Genomic DNA, 17,963 nt, shown 5'->3' on the forward strand with positions numbered 1-17,963 from the left:
TAGCTCCTACATGCCCCCTGGGAAGCCTCTGTTCATGTCCCACAGTTTTGTAATGTCACAAAGGATGAAGAGTGTTTCCCCAGGCTCCCAAACTTTCCTGCTTTGCTGTGTGTCATGTGTTTCATCAGTGTCGTTTAGCAGATTTTTCCTCTCCAGTAAGCGCCTAGTTGTGGAGGTGGGTGAAGGTTGTCGTGAAAGGGAGACTCTTGGCCGGGTGCCAGAGAGTGTTGCTGTTTTTTTTTGGGGGGGGGGAACTGATGGGTGCTATGTGCCGCATGCTGCATATCATCTGTATGTGTGAGTATCTAAGTTTGTGTGTGTCTCTTCTCTCCCATGGGAATTCTTGGCAGCAGGTGTGACATGTAGTAATGGGAAATTATGCTGCACAGTGCAAAACCTCTTCTGAACGGGGTCACCCACTGTCAGCTCTGCCAAGTGCGTAACAGAGCAAGCACTCGCCCTTTAATGAAAGCTGTCACATTAATGTTAGGGACTTATTTATTCATGCATATTCATTCTCTTCTCTGACGTTTTCAAACACTAATAAAAAATCTCCAAAAATGTGAAAGGGCTCAGTGTCAGCTCATCATTTTGATTATTTGGCAGCTAAAACAATATTCATACTGTTTGACTTTTTTTTTATTCCTGTGCCAAATTCCATAACTATGAAAATGATCATTTATTAGAAAGTCATTTGCATGAGATTCCGGAAAAAAGCACACATCTTTGTGGGTGAATAAGCATTTTCCATCAACACTTAAGCAGCCCAATTTACTTTTGTAAAATGACAGAATAAGATGACAACAAAAACAACAACATAGTAGCAAACCATGTAGCAAACATATTCATGAATCTAATCTGAAGGGGCTGTCATATTCTGATTAAAAAAAGGCGTAAAATTTGAATTTTATTTCTCACCCAGCTTGCTATTTTCTCTGAGGGTATAGAGCTATTAACTTCAGAGAGCCACATTCCAATTGTCAGCAGAGAATATGAATTCCATTTTAATATAGTACATGTTTTTGGCAATAGCTTGTAAAACTCCAGTAAGTCTTATATTATGGCTCTGCGTAGAGTGGAATTACTTCAGTGAAATCACAAATCTCTGGGTCCATTTGGAAGGTTACACTGTGTTTTGTTTTCTTATTTTAGTAGTCGACTGTAGGAAAGCTTAATTTCTGAACAAACAATCTATGGAGAGGTGTTAGGCTTATTTGGAGTGGATTTTCACTGAGGAGCTAAATTGAAGGATGTTTGAGTGTTTCAGTCTAAATGGGCTTACATTAAAACAATGGAGAGAGCTAATGTTTTTATTTATTATTATCTGCTGTGTGGATTGTGCTTTTACTGTCTCCAAGCATTATTCTCACATATTAGACAGGTTAGAAATTCTGAAATACCTGCTCTATATTAACCTTTTATGGGTCAAGGAGCCATGTAGTGTTACTTCACTTGCCTTTCTGGCCTCCACCCAACTCCCTGAGATACAGTAGAACCAATATGATTTTTTTCACAGCCAATCAGTGGAGATCATTTAGTGTCACAGAATGTCACATCACGGCATCTGACCAGTCAGCATTGGCCCAGAGTGTCTCAAACTTCCTGTTTCCTACTACTTGCTACTAACCCAATCACATCCCCATTCCAGGCCACGGTCCCACATGTTTCCACAGGTTTGTAGAAAAAAAAAATAAAGACTGATCCATTCGTTTAAGTATGTTTAAGTATATTACACTTATGGGGTTTGTTGGTTTTTAGCCCTATTTAATTCATGTCTGTAACTCTGTTAACTGTAAATAGAAAATGTTAATGAGATATGTTGATCTCAGTGAGATTTTCTTGGTTAAATACATTTAAATAAATAAATAATTTCCCCTGAAATTCATTTAGACATTTAAAATTTGTGATTTTTTAGGTTTCCCGATAGAATTACACAGAAACATAAATGGTACAGATACTAAAATATAAACGATTTTAGTCAGTTACAACAGTTTAAAAGTTTTATTAAACTTAAATGACATAAATCAGTCTTTTATTTCTACTGTGAGCCTTATCACTGCTAAATTCACCTAGTTATTGAATATTTGTTGAAATTATAAGATAAAACAAGTGGTATCACTACTACTTAAACAGAGACTGCACTGACTCTGTGAGGTTTGGCCTGCCCCTGTTCCATGTCCTAGGTTTTATGGAAAAGCAGCAAGTCATTCCTCTTTGAATAGTTATTATGCACCTTAAAAATAATTATATGTATAAAAATATTTTGTGTTCAACTATTTTTTTAAATGGGCAAGTAAATACTCATTTGACTTTTATATGCAAATCTTTCCATGAAAAACTTTTTTATATGCATTAACTCTATAGAAAATCTTTATTTATTTATTTATTTATTTATTTTTACCATGGATGGACAGGGAACCATATACAGTCACTTCATTGAGCTTGATTTTCACCATGATAATGTAAAATATAAATAAATGAGACGAAAGTAAAAAAAAAAAAAATGCATTGGATATCCACCCGTAATATCCTAGGGCTTTAATTTTAAATTCCAGTGAATGCCCTATAAAGGGTTACTGTGAAAGTTTATGCTGTGAATTTTTGTTTAGTAGTATTTCTAAAGTCCTGAAGCTTCTTAAGATTGTAAAAACAAGAACATACTGATAATCCTTTCTCTTTAAATGCAGCAATAAATTCTATGTTTCTGCTGCTGTTTTTTTTTCTCTTTATAATAAATGGTGGTGTATAGTTGTGCAGCGATTGCCTGGTGGTATAATCATATGTCTTTTCTGTCTCCCTGTTAGGATGTGCCTTTCTAACATACTGTGCCAGAGAGTCAGCACTGAAGGCCCAGAGCGCCCTCCATGAACAGAAGACTTTGCCAGGGGTAAGTGCCCCCGATCTGCCCTCTGTCATAGGCTAAAGCCCCTGGGGGGAGAGCGTCCTGGCACGAGAAGCAACATTATTATAAGAATTATATCATACATGCACATGCTGAGGCACATGGGGATACAGTGTACATTAAGATACACACAGTCACACACAGAAACAGATGGAAAGAGTCACTCACCCGCTTTCTCAGACTCTCTCACTGCCTCGTTTTCCGCCTCTCTCTCATACACACACTTTTCTTCCAGGCTCATTCAACCACACACACATAAGCTGACATACTGAAAGAGCGCGAGTGGCCTATCTCACCTTGCAGTGTCTTATTACACTAATCACCCCGGCGGAGATATTTGATAAGCGCTCCTTCATAACAGCCCCTGCCGTCCTTCCCCTGTCCTCTCACAATATGGCTGCCACAGACACTAATTGCCTTGAGGAATCCCGCTCTCATTATCACATATAATCAAACAGTAAGTATAAACAATCATTTTTACCATGTATATCACCATCTGGTGTTTTTGTTTTAATTTTCTTCCCTATTATTTTTTTCCCACACCATCTTGTATCGCTTGCCTTTGGCGGGCAGGTAACTTTTTCAATTAAAATAATGGCCTCTTCAAATGACACAGGTAAAACCAAGCCAGTAGTGGGCTCTTAAGCCCACCCAGGAGGAGACCCTCAATCTGAGATGAGTGTGAGCTGTTGGTGTCTGTCTGTGCTTGATGTGAGCAAGCGGGGATTCAACTCTCACGTCTAGGGAATTATCAAGGTGTGATTGAATTACACCCGCGGGTCCCTAAGATGGAGAAGCTGTTCTAGTGCACATGTTCTTACTGCCCCCTCCACCCCCCCGCATTTTTCTCCCACAACATATCAAGAAACCATCCCAGGGGGAGGCTTTAGTCCCAACCTCTGGATGCATGTTAATTTTGGAAGCTGTATTAGGTTTATTTTTATTTTGTAGACATAAGTGTTTATTAGTTTTAGTCATTTTTACCTTTAATAACATTTGATCCAGTTTTAGCCATTAAGTTATCAGATTTACTATTATTATTATTTAAACATAATAAGCCATATTTCTTAACTAATACTGTAGTGTATTGATACAGAAACCTTTCTTGATACTCCCTAAATATTCAAGTTTTTCATGATTATAAATCTTTAGTATCATTTGGGGAGAATAGATGAGACAACAGAACATTTTTAAGAGAAATTTTATGTTTTTATATTTCTGGAAAAACTATCATTTCCCCCCCAAAATAACTATTAACTAATTATGAAAGCACCAAGCCTTCAATTCACTCATTTTGGTCACAATACATCTGAATACATCATGATGCAACTGGTATGTTACTGTTTAATTAGCATTTATCCTGCTGATTTCAGAATGGACTTTGGCATTTGATGACTATTTTTAACCAGTGGGACATAGCTCATCGTTCCCAGAGCAGCAGCCACTATACTGTGTCTGAATGGTGCTCAGTGCTACAGCCAGTCGACAGTTTTTTCAACATGAAGACAGTCAAAGGTACAACATTTGATCTAATTTGATGCACAATGCTCTCATGCTTGTTAGCTGAAACTTGAAAAAAAGAAAAAGGAAAATGTTCAGCAGCCCACCTCTAACATTTTAATCTAGTCCTGTTTGGAAAAACTGAAAATGTATTTTATTATAAAAAATCTATTTTGGGCTGTCAGGTTCTCATTTGAAATCTAACAGGCAGGGGTCCATCCTAGGTGGGCTTTGGGTGGCACAGCCCCAAGACTAAATGTGATTGACCACCCCAACACAAGCCTATTGTTCTTAATTTTGAGTGGTTGTTTGCTATCACATGATCCCAAATATCCATTGGGGGTCAGGAAGCTGGGGACATTCTTTAGGATGAGTGATTATTACTGCAGTTATCATATTTGGTATTATATCACAAACACTCAGTTCTGCAGATCTCCTAAAAGAGGAGACTTTACCGTTAGGCAAAGGTAGGCAAATGTCTGGAGCCCCGCGCGAACACATGACTAACTTAACCCTCTCCTCCTGCACCTGCCTGTATTCAGGCCATTTGGAATTTTAAGGGGTAAACACATTAAAACATGAAATATTAGGAAAACTCAGTCATGTTTTAGTGGAATTAAAGCAAGCTGATAATGATGAATTGTAAATATTTGTGTGAATCACTATATTTTTTTCAACCTAATAATAGGGTGTCTTAGTGTATTTATTTGAGTACTTTAATTCCTTTATGTTAACTGGAAACATAGAAATATTACAGATTAATGAAACTATAGTTAGGCAGAAATGCTTGACAAAGGCAGTTATGACATATCATTGCATGCAACACAATAGAGCCACCCCAGTAAAAAATGTAGAACTGGACACACCTTTTGTTGGAAGAACAAAGTATGACAAGAAGAAAGAATGGAGAGTGATGGGTTTAAAGGGGGAAGGGGTGTTTGATGGAGTTGGGGGGCTTGGTTTTGTTTCTCACTATCAGGTTAATCGGTGGTTTGCTCCTCAATGTATTTCCCGGGTACTTCACTGAATGTTGTACACTGTGGTGAAACGTCCCTGAGAAGTGAAGGCTCCCTGGCTAGCTCCAGCCTCCTGCAGCTTCATAATGAGATGACTGTCATGATGGTCCTGGATAGGTGTCCCCTGTCTCTATTGCCCTCATGGAGGGACATTACTGTTTGTCGTCTATCTAGGAAGAGGTTAATAGCATGTTCTGTGGGGGTTTGGGAAAACATATCCCCAGTACAGCTCACAGCAAGGGGTCAGTGCTGCAATCTCTGGCTGAGCACAGGCTGCATACAGAGAGCTAATAAAGACATCCGGTCTTTCTGCGTGTCTGTATGAGAGAGAGGGAGAGACACAGGGACAGAAAAAGAGAAAAACAAGGGGAGTTGGGGGGGGGGGCAAAGACAGAGAGAGGTGACACTTCTGGACAAGCCTCATTGTCACTGTCATGGCCGGATGGTTTGAGATGTTCAGTGTTGTAATGCTGCCCTTTCAGTGGCTTCTGCAGCGTTGCAGACATGGTTGTGTTGTCCTGTTTGGCTGTGTGACTGTCAGGCAGTCTTAATGACATTTTTGTTCAAATAAGACATCTGTGATTTGAAAAAGTATAACGTGTTTATGTCAAGAAAAAAACATACAATTTTAAAAACAGTAGAGGGTTCTATCATTTGCAGTACTGGTTGCAGTGTATGACGTGGTTAAATACAATTTAAGAGTGTTTGTTAGCTGTTTCGATCACGTTTCACTTTCACTCTTATGGTAGTATTTGAAAGAAACCAAACTGCCTAAAATTCACATCACCAAGACAGAGCAATTCACTCTTCTACTAAGCTCAAGCAGAATGCTTAAAAAAAACACAAAATAACCAAAAACCTCCACACAAATTCTAAAGTTCTGGAAGGAGCTGTGAGCCTGTGAGTTTTGATGAGCATTGCGAGCGCCCTCTGGCATCTGTCAAGAGGAAAGTGGTTCCAACTGGGCAGAGGGCAGAGGTGCTGAGAGCGTCCCAATTCTTGTTCCATGTTTTCAGTTTGGTCTGCATTAGGGTCTTCTGAGGCTTGTTTGGTTGAAAGACAGAGACAAGTACTATTTTTACTATTTTAGACAAGTTCTACAGCCTAATTCATTTGGGATACCAAGCAGTGCTGGGCAAGATACTTAGAAAAATGTAGTGAGCAAAGATACCAGTAACTCTCTGTTAGATTAATATTTACTACACAGATGCTACCTTCCTGTGAAAAGTAGGATACTAAGCCCTATCAAGACAGTTGAAGATGCTTCATCAGAGCTTTTTTTCACAGTGAGAGTCAATGCTGCTTGTGCATGTTTATTTTGACTGCTCTTAATAACCTTTTCCAACTTATATTTTAGGCAAATAACCTTAACCAGCAACAGGAAAATTAGCTTCATTGCTTTATGATAGTGCACGTTGTATATTTGTTTTACCAGACATACATACTTTAATGATTCTATGAAAGTCAAGGGGAGGCTTTGTTGTAAATAATACTAAGAAATGTTCTTGTCTCTCTAAATCACAGCTACTCAGAAATTATTTGTTTTCCATAGTATAATCAATAGATCGTGGATGCAGGCCAAAACCTAATTTTTTCATGATTTTATTTTTTCATAAATCGATCACCCTTTACAGCAGTGGGTTTTACAAATTTTAACCAATTAAAAGTGTCAACAAGGTTCTATCATCATTCAGTGTTAAATTAATAGAAAAATAACAGTGTTTTTTAAATTCTCTGAAAAATGGGGATTTAGGACAGGAGCTCCCAAACTTTTCAGCCCTTTTTGTGCACCTGATCTTCTTTGGTCTTTTGAAATTTTCCTTGCTGGTGTTTGCTGACTGCACTGGAGATGTTTTACTTTAACCAATCAATCATTATATTTCCTTGTGGTGGTAGCAACACATTTTTATCTAAATATCTAATTGAATGTTAAAAATGTGTTGCAACCACCATAACTCAACTAATGTCGTTTTTTTTTGTAGCACCATGACTCTCTTTTAATGGAGCAAGAATTTTTTTCAGTTTGTATTTCTGTCAGAAATGGTTATACATTATGTAGTGATTGAAAAAACTTAGCTGGGCAGGCAGGTACGAGTTACAGTAGTAAGAACATAATTTAGAACAAGAAGAAATTAAGTGTACAATATTAACTTGCTTGGTGAAAAATGGTATTACCCCCACTACCAGCCAGACTCCCTTGATAAAATCCACCAACTTGAAGATCACTGAAGACAATCATTTTCTTAATTTGCACTTCTTGTTTAAATTCAAGGCCATTTTCCCTGTAGAAATAACTTTTAAATGATGTACTTTGCATAAACAGAGCCCAGATGATGATGCCCAGCTAAAAAAATCTCAGCTAGAATTCTGCATTTCATCCTGTGTGTCCTTCATGTAATACTTCCATTGTTACAAGTCTATTTGCCTCACATTTCTTGCACAGTGACGATATTTCCACATTAACACCCTGCATGCATTCCACAAAAGCAGGAGACTTTAGGCTTAACAGCCCCAGCCGGAGAGGAGGCAGAGAGTTTAGCGTGTGTGGTCTCAGCAGGGAGCCTCCACACTTACATCATCTCCAGATTGGCCGTGAATCTTTAACTTTCCATAATTCACGTTCCTCTGTTCTCTAAGTCTTCTCCAGTGTGTTCCGCGTTTGAGTTGCCACCAGGGAATGTCGCACCGCGCCTGTTGTGGCTGAAGCGAGCTTTGTTTACATTGTTTGATTAATTGCATGTAAAGAGTGTAATGAGGTCTTGATGTCCTGTGCATCCGATCCTGCTGCTTCAGTTTGTACTGTAAATGTAATCAGAGATTCAGCGTCTTGCCCTTGGTGAGTGTTGTGGTGCTGTTGTGTTTACGTGCTCATTCAGCATATTCCCCGATGTAGGGCAGTATAGCATGTGTATGTGGACAGGCTACGTCATGCCTATGAATGATTTCTCCACGGATCTGATTAATTCCTGGAACATTATCACAAACACTAGGGCCAAATAGAAGTTAATGAACAATTCATTAGCATTTCTGTTCCACTTCAGGACAACTTCCGCCACAAAAGGTAAGCTGTTGATTACAGAAAAAAGTCCCTATAGCCAAATTCTTTCTTTAATTTCCTGTAAATGTTATCATTATGATACATTTTTTCTTTAATTGTAAATAATGCTTACTTACTGCATTGTTGTCTCCTAACTTGCTGCCTTCAAATGAACCATGCTCCCTCCTTTCAGGGCCACTCTGCGCTCTCCTCTCAGGCCAATTAACTCCTGGTGTTCACATGTAACAAGCATGCTAATTGGATGCCACTGAAGCCCAAAAGCCAATTAAAATTTTCTAGGCAAAAAGATCCGCTTCTCTTTGTCTCTCATTCACTGTTGCTTTTTTCTTTTCTCACCCAACCCCCTTCTCCTCTACTTTCATTACTTTTCTTCACTTTCTCTGCGTAAAACAACATTTCTCGGTTTCTATATGCACCTGACCCCTGTATTGATGACGGGGCAGCCAAGTGCAACAGCAAAGAAGAGAGGAGGAAAAAAAAACTTTTGCTTTCTGAAGTGTTTCTCTTCAAATCTGAAAGGGTGTAAGTTTGAAAGTATCAGCCTCTGCCAAAGTATGCAGCGAAATGTCTGGGTGTCTCCCCTTCTTTCTTCTTCTTCTTTGGTGCATGAAAAGTGCAGAAAATTGACTTGGATGTGTGCTACACAAAAGTGGGTCAGTGGGAAGATTGTGCAATACCAGAATCATGTGTCACTAAGCACACTGCCATGGACCAATGCGCCTGTGTGCCTGACACTCACTCCTGGCATCACACCATGGACGCATGGTGCAGACCTGCCATATGTCTTTGTCTGTGTCTCGGTGCACGCTAAGAATAAGCAACCAGCGCTTTTCCTCTTATTGTCATTTTAACATTCTTCAAGTACGACATGTCTCAGAGAGGCAGTGAGCATGAATGCATAATGGAAAAAGTTTCATTTGTGTCAGTTTTTGTCGCCTTATTTTAGTTTTGATTAAAGCAGACTTGTTCACGGAAAAGCTACTAAACTATACATACAAAGTCACTCATATTTATTATGGAAGCTGTTGTGAATCATTTCTAGGAGCCTTACTTCCTCTGACATGATTTCAAAAATGTCTTAACTGATATGGATTTAAGTAGAAAGGAAGTTTTTCAGTCATAAATTGTGCATTTATGATGCAGCAGTCAAGCATCTCATCCAGCAGTTTCTCTCCTTGTCACAGTTGAACTAATTACTCAGGCCATGCAAGGCCTGTACCCATTCTTTTAAGGGACAAATTGCGTTCTGTTGCTGATCAATTTGTCCTCTGTGCCAGATTTGTCAACCTCCAGTGCCCCTCAGTGGTTGCCATTATGAAGCAAAAAAAACAGGCCTGGGCATTGGACGTGAGACCTCAGCAAAGGCTCCCTCTGCTCTCCTCATCATCAATTACGTCTATATCATTCCCTTTCTGCTGCCCGCTATAGAAAAGAAATTAAAAAGGGCCATTGTTTTTCTAATCCCCCTGGGATGAAAGCATTTAGTACGCTGCTGCACCGTGCACGGCCATCCTGCCGATTAGGGAGTGAATGGAATCACAATCGAGGGATGCACTCAGCATTGTCTCCTATTATGTGGCTGGTGGCCCTGAATATTGTGCAAAAATTAATTTCGTTCCATCTGATGGGATTTTCAACCTTAGAGAGAGGGAAATGTTAATCCTGGCAGACAGGCAGGCGGGTGGACATCGTGGAATGCCCGACTTTTTTTTTGTTTTTACTGGTATCAGTGTGTGGACAGGGTGCAAACAGAGTGGATTGTGAGAGAGCCTTTAACCAGCCCATAAAGATGGCTGGCCAGAGGCGCTGGACAAACGAGCAGGAGAGATAGTGCCTTTTAAAGGCCGCAGGGCAGGACGGTCTGGGTGCTCAGAGGATGGCAACAACCAGGTCCATTTGTCCTTTTGAGCTTGAACATATACTGCAATACAGTGAAACAGGCTGGTGTTCAGGTTGTTCAGGTGGAAAATCCCAGCTACAAAAATATGTCGTGACTCCTCCAAAGTCATAAAAAGTGCATTGTACCCTTAAAAAACCCAGCAGTTTTTCTCTATCTTGATTTTTCCAGTAAATCTGAAAAACATAACAACAGGTCAGATTTTGTATTCATCAAAAAATAGAAGGTGGCTGTTTTCCCATTTCAGTCTTGAAATTGGCAATCTGATAAACAAGAAGAAAAAAAGTTTTTTTTTCACTTGTCTTGGAGTCTGGCATTCAGAGTCATATATGCAAACTCAATGCAGTATCTTTATTTATAGACAAAACTTTAATTTCCTTACAGAAATGAGTCATTACAGATGATGTGCATATTTTTTAAACTTTGATGCTGACGTCATCACTCTTATATTCACAACTGGATAAAGCCTATACCACTGGCTCCCAAACTGGGGTCAGGACCCCCCTAGAGGGACCATATAGCTCAGAGATTGTCAAAATTAGATTTGCACCTATTGACTTAGATCATGATTACACACTTACTAGATGGATTTTACAAAAGTCTTTTGGGATGTTAATTGAAAAAAAGTTCAGTTTACAGCAAAAAATGGATTTATCAAAGAATTGGGATTTGGATTTATGCTGAAATTTAAGAACAATGTATTGTTTTTAGTAAGCATCCTGGGGGGCTCAGTTTTTCTTAGGTACTTCAGGGGCTCCGAGGAAAAAAAGCTTGCCTATATAATATGCATGCAGATTACAGGGTGTCTGTAAGTACAAACAGACTGAATTGAAAAACCATCATTGACACTATTTCTCTGCAATAATTCAAAAGTACAATATTATTTCTTTGAAGAATAGTTTTATCTTTTAATGCCTGTGCAAAATTGGCAAAGTCAGGCATAAAGAAAACAGACAAATTTAACTCTCTGTTTGGTTGTGGTTAATTGAATAACTCACTTCAAAATGAAAAGTCAACAGAGAAATTTCCCCTTTTTTCTTGCCAAAAATGTTTTAATACCTACAAACTGGGTCCAATAAACAATTACATTTTTCTAAATAGAAATACTTAGACTTATGTGTTCTTGCGGGACTTGTTTGTGTGACAAGGCCAGGGATGGTGTTAAATACACACACTGCAGGTGAGCAGGGAGCAGGTGGCCTAGTGGTTAAAGGCGCTCCCCATGTACGCGGGCGGCCCAGGTTCAAATCCGGCCTGAGGCCCCTTACTGCATGTCTCTCCCCCACTCTTGACCCTGTTTCCAAATCTATCCACTATCCTCCTTTATCTAATAAAGGCACAAAAATGCCCAAAAATAAATCTTAAAAAAAGAAAAAAAAAATATTTCCATGTTTAGTCACACTAGCTTTAGGGTTGCTATTCATTTATTATTAGGTTTGGTTGGTAAGTGTAGTCAGTTAGGGTTTATTTTCATTTCTTTTCACCAAGTAAATTAGTTTCTAAAACACTAGTTAGAGATGTTCTGTTTTACTTGGTTTTTGATTGAGGAGCTCTCATTGGTCCTTTCATTTTAGCCTCAAATTTTGTTTGTTGCATTCTTCTTTTGTTATAAATAACTTAAAAGCCCCTGTAAAGTGTTTATGAATCTTTATTTTAGGTTTGTTGTATGACAGGCCACTGTGTTATGAAACAACCATGCAAATTCATGAAAAAACATCTCTAAGTTTATAAAATTAAGCTTCAAAATCATGAAAAGTGAGGTAATAAAATGTGCTCTAGGATGGTGTGGACGTGTCACTTAAACAAGCCACGCCCACTCAGAAGAAATACGATCCTCTCAGTCAAAAAAAGATGCTTCTGATCAGAACGCATCTGCATGGCTCTGTGCCAGAACAGAGGAGAATGTTTGATATCACAGACTAAGGGCTGATATCAATACCGATTATTAAAAATCCATGTGACTGAAAACTGATACTTTGAACAGATATGCATTTATGACAACAATCAAAATATACTTAATTGGCAAAAGTAAAACTGCATGTTAGAAATAATTGAGATAATTTAGCACTTACTCTTTCAACATGAGAAACAGCACAGAGGAACACCATAGCAGTAGGAAACAGGGAGTGATGCTGTTCACGCAAGCTGTTGCTCAAAGCCAAGGAAGGATCCTCCAACGACTATGTCATTGACTGCCGTCAGAGGACTGTTCCAATCTCAGGGATCCTCGAAATTTTTCCAAGGACTGAGTCCTTCAAACAGAAAATTTCCAAGGATGCACATGTGTATGCTCTGCTCACAGGAACTACCAACAATCCAGTGCCCAAGGGACCTGACTCGGGAGGATCCTTCCCACAGAGGAAGGATCCTGGACTTTGAGAGACAGATTCAGTGTCAGTGTCAGGAACAGTGATATAGTGATTTTACATCACTAGGAGACGCTGCAGTGGCTTAACCAAAGTGTGCTTAAAAGTATTGTAAAGCACATGATTAATGCGTTTGAAAAATTAATGCATTCATTAATTATAGATCTTAATCAACCAGGATAAATGCATCAATGCAGACAGCTCTAGTACAAACCAAGAATTGAATGAAATGACAGGAGGACCAGTTAGAAAGAGCCAACTGAGCCAAAGGTCAAAGATTTGAGTCTGCACTGAAACAGTGTCTTGCACAATCAACCCTTAAACAGAAATGACAAACAACATAATCATTTTTTTTCTCAGTTGAAGGATGCAGTAATAGAAATCCTGTGAAAACCTTATTTTTAAAATATGATTGCTTGTGTTCTCAAACACTGAATGACACAGCGTGGGTTTTTATTTTAGAGAGGATAAGCCTGAGCCTCCCTGGACTGCTTTTATTTTAATATGTGCTGAAGCTGTAAGCTGAGCACTTCCTTCACACCCTTCCTCCTCTACAGACACACTCACTATCTTTCCCTGGCTGACAGGTGGAGTTGGACTCCGTAGTGCATGCTCTACCCCTGCTAATTTATCCACTTCTTTAGCTGTAATGAGGCAGAACTGGTAAATGTGGGGACAGCATTGTTAACATTGCTGCTTCACTGGGGAAGAGGAGAAGGCTGACAAATAGAGGAGGGGGGATGGAAATGAGGCCCGGGTGCTGTCATACCTCCAGGAAAGATGCTTTTAGTCTTTTTCTTGGGCTGGATTGCTGTCTCGGAGTTAGACTGCACGCTGGAAGATGACATTTCCTAAACCAATTAAACATCAAAGTTTGTGTTGCATCGAGATAAGGCTGTTTGGGAATACAAACTAGAAAGGAAAAACCAAAAAATTAATATTTGAGGCAAGATTTTTACCTCAAAATCATCAAAAAGATGGCCTGATTCGGCTAATTAACTTCCGATTCCGTTCAGTTTGAAGGGATCAATTTAAGGAGATCAAGGTGTAAATCTAACTTTTAAGTTGTGCAGTGAAGGATGTCTCCATCTAGTTTCAAAGAATGTGATTTCCAGGAAGAAGTGGATGTTGACACACCAAAATAAGTTGGTTACACCAAAGGTGTTGTCTTTCCCTAAGACAGCTGCCAAAAACACACTTTTTATTGAGTCTTATTCACCTTATCCCTATTTGTTTCCCCAATTCCTTCCCTCCCCTCGCCTGCCTGTCAGGAAGTTCACACCACATTCTGGCAATCACTGCAGGCTTCCAGACAATCTGTACCTGTTTGTTCAAAGCGAAACAAGAGGTAAAGAAAACATTACAATGGTGGTTTCAGCAAATTACTTCAAGCTGTCAGACTGCATATAATCTTACACCTAAGTGTTTAAATCTTGTGCTTATTTGACGATAATCTTCATTCACTGGTGACACAGACACTCAAAGCAGACCTCCTAATTTGGACGATATGAGACTGGATGTGTGAGGGGACCAAAAAGAAGGGAGAGGGGTGAAACAGAGAGCCAGAGAAGAAGGAATAGAGAGCAAAAAGAGGAAATAGATAAACTGATGATTCATCATGACAAAGAGAGAGAGAGAGAGAGAGAGAGAGAGATTTAGATAGAGGGAGAGAAAGGAGGAGAGGAGATGCATTCTTGCATAATTACCAGCCGAGCATCACCAGGACAAACTCCTCCATCAGCGTGTCCAAAGGATTAACTACGCCACGCTCCTCTTATCTCCCCCATTTCGTTTAAGAAAGAAAATGACCTTGCGCTTGTTTACATGCTGATTAAAGACAGGAGGGAGAGAAGGAGACAGCGAGAAAGTCAAACTGTAATCACAAGAGTTTGTTAAGTGAAGTATTTTGGCTGGCGTGCCTTCAGCAGATACAAGGATCTGCAGCCAGACTGTGTCACAGTGTCGACGAGAAGAAAAAAAAAAAAAAACACCTGATGTAGCGGCTAACGAGCCATGAGTGGGCAGGGACAAAAAGAGCGTGTGTTTGTGGGGATAGTATGTGATAAAAAGTATGTTTGCTGTGTGGGTGGTTCCATTAGTTAGTCTGCCTGGTTTATTGCACTGGGAATAACGGCTGTTTCTGGGCTCCTATGAGTCAGTCTATATACTATACGATGCTACTATGTGTGTTTGTGGGTGCAGCTTTGTGTTTGTGATGTGCATGCAAGCACTCTTGTATTTCTTTTCTTGTTAGAGGCAGTGTGATGTTAGATCTTTGAAGTAAAGGGTCATGTCTGCTGAACTATATTTCTACTTTAACAACATGGATTCTGCTTCTTCTTGGGAATTTCAGCATTGATGATCAATACATTTATATAAAATTCTGTACTTGAAACAACTTTTATAAGTATAATGTGTAGGTAAAATCCCTTAAAACAGTTAGGTTATTTTAAGGAATTAGAATTGTCTCTGTACCAAGCAAAAAATGTAGCTATGTTAAGTGCTTCTCAACTTGAAGGCCAAATTTTCCCTCCAGCTTTTGTCTTTTATTTCACTTCAAGCATTCACATACCCACACTTGTTTGTCCCATGGATTGTTTTTGGCTCTAAAGTAATGCAATCAGAGCAAACTTGTGAGACTAAATAGAATGAGCAGCATAGAGGCATAAGAGCACAGTTAGACTGGGCAATTATCATTAATTAATGATTGATTTTCAAAGGCGCACATTTAACATGAGGATCTAGACGGACTAAATGTTATTCAGGACTTCAATTTCTTCAAAAAATAGCTAAAATTAACCATACAGAGCAGGTCATGATGATTGGACAGTTGTCAGTGGGACACTGAAGGAGATGTTCATTTCAATTGGCTATGAAGAGATTCAGTCTTAGGACAAAAGTCACTCTTCTGATATTTTTTCTCAATGGAAAAGGAAGAATTTCTTAGGAAGACTGATTGATTTCAATGTCTGGAGGATTTAAAAGTTGGTGAGTAGCAGGTGTAGTCCATTCCAATGATCTTCTAAATTTGTCTTTGTAGAACATTTTCAACATTTTCTATATAAAATTTATTTTCTTTCTTTCTTTCTCTCTCTCTCTTCCTTCCTTTCTTTTTTTCTTTCTTTAGCAGTATTGGCTCTTAATTCTCTGATTAATAGGAGACAGGTCCTTTAACCTGCTGGATCGCACTATGGGTAGCACATGCGTTGTTTAGAATTTCTCAATAATCATTAGATGGGTCTCTGTGGAGTAAACTGTGATGTGAAGTTTACCTTTTTGGCGATCTACAGACAGCTGGCATTTGTATCCCTTCTGGAAAATTAATCTAGGTGCAAAGAGTGCCATTTATTCAGAGCTCTGAGTCTACAAATCCACATTGCTATATCCATGTTAATATGACTGTTTATTACGTTTTCTGTGATTAAAAACGTTGCAGTATCGGTTCTTTATTTTGACACCAGAAGTAAAAGACAACAACTTCCTCAAAGCCTGATGGCCAATCAGGGCTGGCAAAAGATCAACAAGAGACAAGATTGTTATCTGCTAGTTTTAGAGGAAAGAAATGGCCTAAAAGATGACAAGAGGATGTTTGCTCTCCTAAAATGGGATTTATGTGCATTTTACAAACAACATATGTGTGCAAATTGTGAATTGGTTTGATGGAGATAAATAATAGTGATAGTTCCTGTTATGTTTTTGTTAGCAAGTTGTTATTTTTTTCTCCTGATAGACAAGGCCTAAATATACATGTGAAAAGGCTTGGTCATAATTGATCTGGGTGTGGTTTATATACAGTTATATGAGATTCCATTTCTGTGTGGTTCTTTAACTTGGTGTTTCGTGTCAAATAACTTTTGATACATTCATTCGACATACTTGCTGCTCACATAATCTGATCATCTGGGTTGTCCTAAAAAACACATCTGGGTTGAAATTCTGCAGGCATTTTTTAATTAAAAAATACAGGCACACCAAATATAGCAAAAGCTTGATGGGGTTCCAAGGGTTAAGGTGAGATAACACATTAAAGTAACTCTAAAATTACACCAACTTTTCAATAGTCACATTGAGTCAAACAACAATGCTCAAGTTGTTGTGATTTAACAAGCAAGCTAATATTTCTGAAGGAAAAGCAGTGAGATTCACAAAAAGCCCCGTCCTGTCCTGCAGGGTCCCCATATTCACCTAGTTACTGCATGCTCTTTTAGATAAACAACACCAGACAAATACACTCACTAGCCACTTTATTAGGTACACCTGTTCTATTGCTTATAACCACAAAGAGCTAATCGGCCAATCTCATGGCAGCAGCTCAATGCATTTGGGCATGTAGATGAGGTCAAGATGACTTGCTGAAGTTCAAACCAAGCATCAGAATGGGAAAGAAAGGGGATTTAAATGACTTTGAACATTGTTGGTGACAGACAGGCTGGTCTGAGACCATGTCCATCCCTTTATGACCACAGTGTATCCATCTTCTGATGGCAACTTCCAGCAGGATAATGCACAATGTCACAAAACACAGATCATCTCAAACTGAGTTCTTGAACATGACTATAAGTTCATGATACTCCAATGGCCCCCACATTCACCATATTTCAATCCAATACAGCCCCTTTGGGATGTGGCAGAACAGGAGATTCACATCATGGATGTGGAGCTGACAAATCTGCACCAACTGCGTGATGCTATCATGTCAATATGAACCAAAATCTCTGAGGCATCGTTCCAACATGATGTTGAAGCTATGCCACAAAGAATTAAGGTAGTCCTGAAGGCAAAAGGAGTTCAACCCGGAAATAGTAAGGTGTACCTAATAAAGTGGCCACTGCAATTATCCAGCATTTACTGAGACTAACATAAAAAACAGACTCTACATGTAACTGCTGTGTTTAAAGATTAATTCACAAGCTTATTTTCATATTTCTCACCCACTTGGTAATGTGATGTGAATTATAGCTACGAACAGAAGTTTTTCCGGTTTTGGTAGAAGGTGTTCAGACAGAGAATGAGCGAGAACAAGATTGCCATAGAGAAAGCAAAAGGTGAAATGAGGGTGCACGGGCCCCTGCTAGTTTTCGTTCAGTCAGCCCTGCCATCACAGAGGAAGGCTCTGACAGGGAGGTGTCAGAAATAGCACCAAGGCTAACACCTCACCTCTTGCTTATTAATGCTGCACTCCCATAGCCACCTCTCTTATCACACACACACACACACCAGTTAC

The 17,963-nt window shown here is 39.1% G+C and overlaps 1 protein-coding gene across 4 annotated transcripts in view; it reads left to right on the forward strand.

The window, feature by feature from the left end:
• The window catches only part of celf6 (CUGBP Elav-like family member 6), a 221,342-nt gene that overhangs the window by 15,317 nt on the left and 188,062 nt on the right, over nt 1-17,963 (forward strand). For all 4 annotated transcript variants that reach the window (XM_041786101.1, XM_041786108.1, XM_041786123.1 and 1 more), the window contains exon 2: nt 2,805-2,887. In XM_041786101.1, coding sequence (XP_041642035.1) covers nt 2,805-2,887 — 83 coding nt within the window. The remainder of the gene's footprint in view (nt 1-2,804; nt 2,888-17,963) is intronic.

Source organism: Cheilinus undulatus, linkage group 1, assembly GCF_018320785.1.
Source record: "Cheilinus undulatus linkage group 1, ASM1832078v1, whole genome shotgun sequence".
NCBI lineage: Eukaryota > Metazoa > Chordata > Actinopteri > Labriformes > Labridae > Cheilinus > Cheilinus undulatus.